Source organism: Canis lupus, chromosome 2, assembly GCF_003254725.2.
Source record: "Canis lupus dingo isolate Sandy chromosome 2, ASM325472v2, whole genome shotgun sequence".
Taxonomy (NCBI): domain Eukaryota; kingdom Metazoa; phylum Chordata; class Mammalia; order Carnivora; family Canidae; genus Canis; species Canis lupus.
In genome coordinates this window covers 2,904,621-2,915,964 of record NC_064244.1, presented here as the reverse complement: position 1 = coordinate 2,915,964, position 11,344 = coordinate 2,904,621, and the positions used below count along the sequence as shown (strand labels likewise).

Sequence of the window (11,344 nt, the reverse complement as noted above, 5' to 3'; positions counted from 1 at the left end):
AGGGAGCAAAGGACAATAATAGGAATATGATGTGGCTTTCTGTATCATTTTTCTTTTATTTAGCTCTCGAGTATTGGCTCCTTCAATTCTGAATTCTCTGGGCTTCTTTCAGCAGCCTGGGTCTTCAGGGTCTTTCTTTCCTATCCTGTCTCTCCTCAGGTGTTCAGGTAAGCACTCAATCACCCACTTCCATGTCTGCACACAGACAGATAGAAGGAAACTTTCTTTCGACTTCTTCTAAATATGAAAAAAAAAAAATCACATCTGCTAACATACTTAAAAAAAGACACCCAGCTAGGAGTTTCCACAGGAACACAGTACAGACACAAGAAAGAACAGGAAGAAATATGCCTTTTATTAGAAGTCTCATATGTACAGGGAAGGCTCTTTCTCACAGCTCACGGAAGGCCGTGAGAAAGAGCCACTGTCGTCCAAATTGGTAACACCATTTAATATCGCCACACATTATGAACACGGAGAACCTTTACACAGAGATGCAAAAGAGACATAGGTACGTGTGGACACTTCATGTATTTTCTAAAAACAAGTGGGACACAAAAATACAATGTGCCAGTAAAAAAAAAAAAAAATAGGCATATCAGTACATGTCTTTTTTTGTTTGTTTGTTTTCTTTTTTCTTTTTTTTTTCTTTTTTTTTTTTTGTTAATACATGGTATGCTGAGCTTTCATCTCAAGCTTTTTTTCACATCAGGATTTGCAGGCACTTCAGCAACCCAGCCATGGTTTACAATACACGGCGTTCAGACTGACAGCTGAAAACATGGGAGGAATCGAGGTCCTTGTGACCCACACATACCTCACATTATTGACATGAGAGCAATCTTTTGGGACCACTGTCGGGGGCACCAGAATGTTCCCTGTGCGATCTAACAGCTTTTCCCTTGTCTTCTTTGTCTCACGGCAGAATTATTTAGTAGCATGATGGCATCACCAGGCACAGAGACAGCATGTGGATGCACTAGACTAATGTCATTTCCAACTGACTTTAAAAACCGCAGAGAGCAGAGGAGTTTTGAGAATCCCAAAACGACTGTCTGATTTATCTTTGTCCCACTCTATGCCCTTCCTGCCAACCTGTCAAATGAAAGCTAATTAAAATAATTACTGGGATGTTGTGGGCCAGAAGCTCATCCTGGGAGAATTCTTCCTTAGCTACCACCTCCCACATCACGATAGACACGGGGCCGGTGGGCAGGCTCCCTCCTTCCCCAACCAGGAGGCGCTCCCTCGCCCACATGCCCCACACACAGCTGCGCTGACTCAACACACATGTCAGGAACACGACTGAACAAGTGTATTTATAAACGCAGACCAGACTGATCACTTTATTGGTAATGTCAAGTTATAAGGCAGTTGCAAACGGACCTCCATGATAACCAGACAGTGTCGGATATGGCTCGGCTTCTTCAACAGAATAAAGGAACCTTCCTGTGGCAAGGAGCTGAGAGAGAAGGGAGAGAACCTTACTGATGACAAAGTACTATAAATGACTGTGCTGTGAAGCACCAGAGAGCCCCAATTTCTGGTGTGTGTCACCCCCTGGGATCCACCAGACACTGGGATGTAACCTCACCTCAAACTGAAAGGGGAAGAAGAGGGGAAGATACCATCCTCCACTTGGCCACAGGTTGGCGGGGCCGTAACGCAAAGCCGGGGCGCCGCAGGGCGGGGGGGCCACCTTCCCGGCACTCCAGAGGACGCAGAGCGCACAAGGCCTTGAACAGGTGATTGTCGGATGGCGGGAAATCCTTCCATGAAATAGACACTCGAGACGGAGCGGCAAAGACATTAAGGCCTTCCATTTCTTTGCCCGTACTGCTTAAAGGCACTGATACCGACAACAGAAATACTCCATAGTACCATCAAGGTTTTAAAAAAACTCCCAAAATACAAGTCTTCATACGAAAATGTCCTTTATTGCATGACATGAAGCCTCCGCTCTTCTCCTGCTCAGGAATAGAAGGGTTTCCCTTTCTCAGGAGTCTGGATCCTGTTCAGCCTAGCGACCTGAGAAGGGGAGGGGGGCACGTCCTGCCGGAATGGCCCCTTGGGCGGGGTGTAAGTGGGGTCCTGGCCTTTCTTGTATGAGTCATAGTTGTGCAGTCCCTCTGGAAGGAGAGGAGGCTGCTTCTTCATCTGCTGTTCCTTCCGCCTCTGCTCCTGGCGCAGGAGCTCCTGCGTCTCCAGCATCACCCTGGCATTGAAGCCGTGCCCGCCCAGGTAGCCGTTCCGGGATCCTTGGTAGCTGGAGTACCTGGGGTTCTCCTTGGCACTCTGGAAGCCTTCGCCGGGGGGGTAGTTCTGCTCCCAGGAATCCTGGGACACAGAGCTGGCATTTTTCCTGCTTTGCCTAGAAGGCAAACCCCAAAGGTTAGTATATGAGGATTGGGAGAAGGAGAGAGAGACAAAGGAAGAAATGAGGGAGCAGGGTGGGGGTGGCCAAGGGGAAGTGCATTTGGATTTCTCTAGTCCCGGTGTTATGCGTCCTGCGTTGGCCACAGAAACGGGGCTGGAAGAAGGAGACAGGACTGTGAGCAGCAAACAATGGCAGAAGGAGGAGAGAGAACTGAGGGATTCCAGGCTGCCCAAAAAGGGAGTCCTCAGGCTGTGTGTGGGTAGACACAGCCTACCAGAACCTTCGGGTGACAGTACCTCCTGCGATTTCGATGCATTGGCAAGATGCTGTCCAGGGTATTAGCAAGCTGCAGCTCCAACCCCAGCCCTAACTGCTCGTTTTGGAACCTTACAATGCAATCCTAAACAAGCACAGCAAATATTTTACACAGCTGCCACCATAATGCCTAAGACAGTAGCTAATCTGAAGTGTACATAATGGATTACAGGGTGAGCTCAGCTATGAAGGATCTAAGTCTGGACTCCCATATGATTAAAAATGCAACAGGCAATCCCTTCAAGCCCTGGCTGCCGAGACATATATGTCAGGAACCGACACTCTTCAGAATACATGCCCATCAGGACCGTAGAGCCTGAAAGGCAGCAGAGCCGGCACTATCTTCCTACACACCACAGTCTTGCGGAGGGCTGGGGCGACCTACTTAACCTACTTTCTGTCACCCCAGGATAGGGAAATAAATCAGAGCCATATAGAAATTTCAAAGTCTTATCATTTCTGCAATAAAGTTGCACATCATTTTCAGGAAACATTATTGTTCTGAAACATCTTTAATTTACTATCCAGTCCCTAGATGCTTTTATGAATTTACAATAAGATTGGCTATGATAAAGTAAAACAATTTTGTGCCAGAAAGGAAGACATGTCCTAATATTTTGCCTTAAAAATGAAAGAGAGGAAGGGAGAATTGAGTAATAAAACAAAATATATTGCTCCATTTATCAATAAGAAAATCATTTGGCGGCACTATGTACTGCTCAGCCTCTTACATCCACACACACACGACATGACGGAATGTTCAGGAAGACTCCTGTGAAGGGAAAAGAAGGTCTATGCAGCCACAGAGCTTCCACGGGGGTGGAGCAATTTGCATATTTGAACATTCAGAAGTGCCGTCAATATGGTTTGGATGAAATCTGCCTATTTTCCACACGGCCTAAAATGCAGCCAGGGATATTTTCAATAAGGAAAATGAACTAACGTCCAGCATCATCTCCGGATATGACTGTGATTAATTGAGTGGTCCCCAGTATCTCTATCCAGTTCTCTTTTCATGGGAATCAGACCATTTGTACACTGAGCCCAGGCAAGAATCCTTGGATTTGATGGAATAGTTTATTTGCCTAAAGCACTGATTATCTTCACTTAAAAAGTCATAAATTAATCTGCCCAGGGACACGAATGATGGAGCATGCCAGCATGAAACCAGGGATTTGACATTAATCATGAAACTTTAATTAAAACAACGAACTTGTTAGTGATGTTCCAGCAACAAAAGTGGAATTCCTTCATGGGTTAGTTATCAATTTAAAGATAACCAGAAATAGGCCACAGAAGTGTCACCTCTTTTTCATCTTTAGCCTACTGAGATCCACTAACCCCTACTCTCCCAAGCCCCGACTCTATAAAGCCCGAGGCTCCACTCCATGGTACTCATGCACCATAAGCTGAATTCTGAATCATCTCAGGAAGACAGGGTCTTTTTTATTTAAACACATTGAGAAGTGACTAAAGTTCTGTTAGGGATAGAGATTAGGACGATGTGAGAGAAGGAATTTCTTATCGTTAAAATTTCCTTCAAATTAAGCAGGCCAGAGGGAAGAAAGTGGACTTGCCTGACACATGAAGACATGTGGGGAAAGTATACCCACATCGGTATGTGCACACATACACACATATACATGTGCACACATACACATGTACACGCATGCACACACGCTTCTTTGGTAAGGAAACCAGTGATATCAATAAGCTCCTGATGAAAGAGAGGCTGAGAAATGAGCAGATCATAGATAAACTTGAGAAAACAGCAGACAACGAGTGTTGTACACTAGGCTTAGGATCAGGTGGACAGAGATTCCAGTCCTGTCTGCCACTCACCAGCTGAGGAGCCCTGGGATGGTTATGCTGTTTGGGCCCAAACTGTCTCATCTGTGAAAGAGGCAAGACACCTAACCTCACAGGGGATGGGAAGAAATGAACGAAACAGGACATGTTAACTGCGTAGAAAAGCATGGCACACAGTGCATGGTTGACTAAGGGGTGTTGGGAGAGCAGTCTGGAGACAGAGCCACTTTGCCCTCAAAGCTGAGCCTCTGGGTTTTGGGGGCATCTTTGTGACCAAGGGGGAAAAATAAGCAAAAATATTTGCTTTCTGTCCTTTGTCAAAAGGATTGGGCCGAGATCAAGATGCAGGGAAGGGCATGAAAGAATAACTGAGGAAGCATCACTAAGTGAAGGCAGGCCCACTTCCTCAGAGATCAGAAATAATCTTTTGACTGTCCCGGGACTGCTGAGTCGAAACCCACAAATAATAATAGTGGCAACAAAATGTCAGTTTCCTTTCACTGAATTCCTTTATAACCAACACACAGGTTTGTTTGGTCCTGGAATGAGCCCACCAAAGTTTGCTGAATCCACTCAAAGAAATACCCAGGTTTGGTCACAACTCTCACTTAATCATTATAACCACTTCCAACAGGGCCTGAAGGCCATCATGACGTAGAGGGCTTACGTCAAAGACCCAATGCCTTGGGAAAGCCATTTAGTCACTGAGGTGAGGAAGACACAGAAGGATGAAGAAAGACATGAAGACCAAAGCTGACACACTGACAAGCAGCTTAGAGACATAATAAATGGGCCTGGTTGGGAGAGCATGTCCAGGTGTGGAAGACAGAGGGGAAGTGAAGTGAGTGGAGCAGGGCAGTCAGCCACCAAGAGACATGAAGCCATGGGAGAAGAAAAGATGGGGACGCCTGGGTGGCTCAACGGTTTAGCGCCTGTCTTTGGCCCAGGGTGCAGTCCTGGAGTCCCAAGATCGAGTCCCACATCGGGCTCCCTGCATGGAGCCTGCTTCTCCCTCTGCCTGTGTCTCTGCCTCTCTCTCTCTCTCTCTCTATGTCTATCATGAATAAATAAATAAAAATCTTAAAAAAAAAAAAAAAGGAAAGATGAAGAGGAAATGGAAAGACAGCAGAAAAAGAAAAAATATATATTTAATAAAAAATCTTAAATAAGTCTCCCTGTCCATGACTATGACTGAACATACTTCTAACTCGGTTTTAGAGAAGCCTTTTGAACACTAAGACCTAATCTAGAAATGTTAAAAGGATTAAAAAAAGAAAGTTAAAAAGAAAAAAAAAAGGATGACTAATTTAGGAATAAAAAATTTAAAAAAGAAATCTAGCATGATTGAGAGTTAAGAGGGGTCCACTCGAGTCTCTCCTTCCAAAGGAGTGTTACTACCTGACTAGCGTTTCTTATGGACGCGTCAGAATGGAACTTGAATTCTGTCTATAGGTTTGCTGGTTACAGTGAGGACTTACAAACCACTCTGGCGTGTATACATCCCTCTGATTCAAACCACCTTATCTAGTGCTACTGATAACAAGGAATGGCCATTTGATTTTATGCTTTACTTTGCAAGAGAACTTCTGTTGTGCAGGAAATCTTTTTGGTATCAAATGTCACACCAGCTTGTTTAGACGTAACTCTGCTAATTGTCAACATCTGAAAGGCAGAGGTCAAGTATCTCTGAAGAATATGTCATGTCAGAAATGTGGGTTTGACTCAAGCCCATGGAAGCTGTTTCAGTCTCCCTCCGAGCTCCTGCTTGGTGCCTTTACTTCCCCCCAGATCTCTGCGCCCAGCCTGGGTCGATGGTGCTGCTCTACAGGGAACCGAGCTGGGTGCAAAGTTCCACTTCCCTCACAATCTCTACCCTTATCGAGAAACTGTTCTCTGACACAAGAGGACAGGCTGTGAGAGGCTTACCAGCCCTCTTGCCTGAAACTACCACTCTTTGGAATTTCTGTTTTTCTCACATTGACGCTGGATACAATGCCTAGTGATCAGGGGGCTCTGGTGAACCCACAGGGAGATTCTGTTCCTGACGGCAGCCACCCTCTCAGTGAATCAGACCCTTCTGCTGGGTGCTCCAGAAGGGAGAGGGTGAGACAGGCAGCTTAGAGGAGGAGGTGGGGAACCCAGGGGGTCCATCTGGAATAGTGGGCCTCCTGGGAACACGGCCAGAAGAAAGTCTGCAGAAGCACCACTCCATCCTTGTCCTCTTCTCAGGACTGGGACCCTAGCGGCTCCTCTTGCACCGGGTGTGTGGCCTTCCGGGCCCTCGGCCCCCATCTCTCACACCCCCTCACCTCCCTCAGCCCTGAGCATTTCCCAACTCTGCCATCTACATACACTTTCTGATATTTCCCCGTCACTTCTTACACTCTCAAACACAAGAATTTATGATGCCTAACAATTTGCCAATAAAACCTTATGACAGTGCCTACACAGGCAATGCCATCCACATGGGCCAGGGTATGCTACTGCCCACCAGCTACGTCAATTCACCCACGTGATTACACTCATCTTTCTGCTGGAAAGCAAGGCACACGGGGGTGGGGGAGGTGGGGGGCTTTTCTACATTCTTTATGCAGAATCCTTGAAGTGTTTTGCATTTGATGCATTGAACTGATTCATACAGTGGCCTTCTTCCAAATGCTAAGGGCAGGAGAGCACAAAGAGAACTTTATACCTATATCAGTTAAAATTCCAGGCTTGGGAACCCAAATCCATGGTAGCAACGAGCCTTATAAAATTAGGGTTCAGGGAACCCTGGGTGGCTCAGCGGTTTAGCGCCTGCCTTTGGCCCAGGGCGCGATCCTGGAGACCCGGGATCGAATCCCACGTCGGGCTCCCAGTGCATGGAGCCTGCTTCTCCTTCTGCCTGTGTCTCTGCCTCTCTCTCTCTCTCTCTCTCTCTCTCTGTGTGTGACTATCATAAATAAATAAAAATTAAAAAAAAATAAAATAAAATTAGGGTTCAGGACATGGGCAGCTTTGGGCTTGAATTCTGGCAGAATTACATACAAGCTGTGTGACCTTGGGAGAAGTTACTTAATCTCACTGAGCTGCTTCCTTGTAGGACAACATGATGTCCAAGGCTCTGTCCAGACCCAAACTTCATTGACTCTTACCTAGAGTGGGCTGCAAAAATATTCTATTTAAAAGAAAAAGCAATTCTCCTATTTAAAAGAAAAAAAATACAGTTTTCTAAGGAGATACAGCTTTATGGATTAAAAAAGAACAACTGAATGAACAATACACTACTAGTAATACTGCGATCACAATTACTATAGTAATGGTACTCAGCCTGGTGTACTGATTTTCATTCCTCTCCTCATTCTCTTGTCTGAGCTACATCAGCAGAGCGAAGTCCCTTATGGTTATTATAGTGATTATTTAATATTTAAAGGGACTCATCATTCTGAAAAATTAGAAGCAAATCAAGACCATGTTTACATCGGCCAAATTTACACAGAGAGGCATTTGCCGCCACACATTGCTCTGCTCACATTCCAAGCGATCCACCCAAATACAAACACGGTAGGCATATTTTTCCCCCCACCCAAAAGGTTTTTGTCACCTGGTTTTGAAATAGAACAAACGTCTATAAGAATCGTGATTAGAGGAGGGCCTTGTGGGAAGTTTGGGAAGATGAATGTTTTTAAATACTTTTATTCTTTCTTGTGCACAGAGGAAATACTTAAGGTGGAACAATGGCTATCATTTCAGTGTCACCTGAGCACTGTCCAGGACCTGGGCAGAAAATCCCCAGGGCAGAGCTACCTCCCTGTGGGGAGCCTGGTGGAGAGACCCTCTGACTTACTTGTCAGCTAATGAGGTGGCATCCCTGGGACTCTAAGGATCAGCACCCAGCAAAAGCAAGGATGGCAGGAAAGCAGGACAGCAGGAGTGACCCCAGCATGAGTACAGGCCCCGGAGCAGTCACCCGCCCTTTCATAGAGCCCTAGATTTACACACTACCAGATACCTCATTACCCTACAGCCAGGCAAAATAGGAGCTAGCTTCCCATGTCTTCCGGATCCCAGACATGAGCCTTCAGCCTAGTACTCAGAGCATCTTGCTCACAGCTGGGGAGCTCTAGGTTTGCTCCTCCAACACCTTTTCTTTGCGGTCCTCTTGCCACACAGTGCGCGGCCGCGCAGGCAGAGCCAGGCTGCCAGCCTGCAAGCCCCGGTTCCTTGTAGGACTACCGTGCGTGGGCGGGAGAAGCCTGTGCAATTCTGCAAAGGGCCGGAGGCCGGGGCCTGGGGCAGGGGCGTCGTACCGGGGCAGCGAGCTGTACTGGCGCTGGGCCTGCTGGAAGCCGTCGCGCTCCTCCTGTCGCTGGCGCTGCATCTGCACCTCCACCGACACCGAGTGCCTGCCGCTCTGCGCTGCTGCCCGGGAGCTCGGCTGCAGGAGGGAATGCAAACTGGTTAGCAAGAGAGGAGTTATGGCTATCGCGGGGCCGCTCAACACATTTCCAGTCTATTTTTTTTTTTTTAAGATTTATTTATTCATTCATACATTCATTCATTCATCTGTGACACACACAGAGAGGCAGAGACATGGGCAGAGGGAGAAGCAGGCTCCATCTCAGGAGCCCAATGAGGAACTCGATCCTAGGACCCCGGGATCACGACCTGAACGGAAGGCAGATGCTCAACCACTGAGCCACCCAGGCGACCCCCTAATTTTTATTCTTAAGGATGGACTTAGAAACATGTAATTTTTCAAAAGTCAATGGCAATTTTCTCAAGTGTGAGAAAAGAGGCATCTATTTGCTCTTATCAGCCCCAAATAGTCAAGCACCTTAAATTGTGATTATGGCTTTAGAATGGTCCAAAACTGAGAGACAACTCTTGCCAGTCTTCCTGATGAGGTCTGGCAAATACCAACATGAGAGACCAGTCTGCATCCCTTGTGTATCCGGCAAACATCGGGAAGCCAGGCTGCTCAGGAGACCAGGAGTAATGTAGACAAGCCAATAAAAATTTATTACAATAATTCACAGAAGTGGGCAGGTTCTTGAGAATTGGCTGTGCTGGTGAATTTTTCAGCAGTTACATATTTTAGTCTAGCAACAGACTTACAATATAGCTGATTCCCCTTTTGTTAAAGGATGACAGTTAAATTTTGAACCGGGACTGGTTGACACTAGGCCCAGCTAGCCACAGACAGCTCTCCTCTGCCCACAGATGGTGGGAACGGCAAACCTCATCGAAAGAATAAACCCCAAAGCTAAGAACTACTTGAATGGGCTATGAGATAACCCATTTTACCTCAGTTATTAGAAAAAGGCATTTTTACCCGGGTTAATTATATTCTATAGAGCAACTTCACTCCTTCTGGCTAAACACATTGGCTGGCGGGTCATCTACTGATTGTTGCCTCTCAGCAAAATCAGATACTGGTTGTATATATTGTGCTGTGCAGACCAAGCCCATGTGGATGTTTCAGCTTCTCACTGACAGTTTTTGGCTTACCTTCTAGATCTGCCCTTTAAAAATCAAAGTAGCTCTGCTCAAAATAGACAACGAGATGCCTCTAACTTTACAAAGCACCCGAAAATGGTTTATCCTAGCATTGGTGGCATTCACTAAGTAACCTACTTTGGCACTTGCAGACCTCTGCTCCCCTTTGTGTTATACAATACTGTGTAATAGGCATATTCTGAGTGAAGAATGTCTCTTAAAAACAAGCTATCAATTTTCTCTGAGAGCTGAAAACCAATGGCAGACTTTGACTCCACACTAATTTCCTAAAATAACAGAGTCTTCGCATTCATTTGGAGGGCTGGAAGATAACATGCAGGCTTGTTACTTAAGGAGTGGCTCCTCTGGTTGGCTTTTGTGTGAACAGAAAGAAAGCATCATCTATTGTCCTCTTTCTGCCTGGCCAGCATTATCTTATTTGTTGGTAAGCAATCAGAAGGCAATGTACAGGACAGAGATTTCCAAGCATATGGGCATAGTCAGCGAGCATATTAAAAATATCCCGATACAAAAATAATGTGTGAAGAGATTAGGCTTTACAATACCCTAGTCTCTACTAGTGGATGTTTATAACCACACTCACTGGAACAAATGTGTGTTCTGAGACCCGCTCCACAACACCGTTCAAATAACACATCAGCGATGCCTTCAGCAAGGAAAACACTTTGCAGAGTGAGTTCTGCTTATGCAAACAAAGCATCAACCAATTGTTCATCAACTATATTAAAGAAGATGGACATTTTCTTTCATTACGCTTGGTGAGGCTGGCCAGAAAGAGAACTGAGTGGTTGGTTCTATTGTTCATGGTGAGGCATGGGAAGCTTGAGAGAAGCTACTGGACAAAGGGAAAGCAAAGCAAGAAAATACTACACAATTGCCTTTATGCCCTCAAAAGGACCATGTTTCCCTTGCGTTTTCACTCCGTGTAAGCTATATACATGTGTCAAGCAGTTTTGAAAGATCTGGCATTCTGCAGTAGGATTTAGTAACCAGCTTTTTAAGCTCATGCTGTTCTGTGACACACTGCTTGTGGAGATGTGAAAAGAAAACGCAAGGTCTTGTAGAAATTTCAGGTGTATTTTTAAGTTGTTTCTCCCAGAGGCCTGAAATTTTGATTCTGACAGAAAAGAAAAGAAAAGAAAAAAAAAGATGTTGAAAGGCTTTTGTTTCCTCAAGTGTGTGGTTTCCGACACTGTTCACCTCAAACCTTATCAAGTGGCAAGCATCAAGTTGGATCTTGATGAACTCCAATAATAAAATTATCATTACACAGGATCTGAAAACTTAATATGAATGAATGAGTTTAGTATCAGCAAACTGACATGTCATACTGGTTTGCCCACT

At 45.5% G+C, this 11,344-nt stretch overlaps 1 protein-coding gene across 28 annotated transcripts in view; it reads right to left on the bottom strand.

Moving 5' to 3' along the window:
* Positions 1–333: 333 nt before the first annotated feature.
* Positions 334–11,344, bottom strand: part of PARD3 (par-3 family cell polarity regulator) — a 651,639-nt gene continuing 640,628 nt past the window's right edge. For 27 of the 28 annotated variants that reach the window (XM_049099647.1, XM_025478491.3, XM_025478472.3 and 24 more), the window contains 2 exons: positions 8,791–8,918; positions 334–2,371 (listed from right to left, as the gene is read on the bottom strand). In XM_049099647.1, coding sequence (XP_048955604.1) covers positions 1,972–2,371; positions 8,791–8,918 — 528 coding nt within the window. In that variant the 3' untranslated portion in view covers positions 334–1,971. Of the gene's footprint in view, positions 2,372–8,790; positions 8,919–11,344 lie in introns of those variants that run through there. The other variant, XM_049099650.1, reaches the window with a different exon arrangement.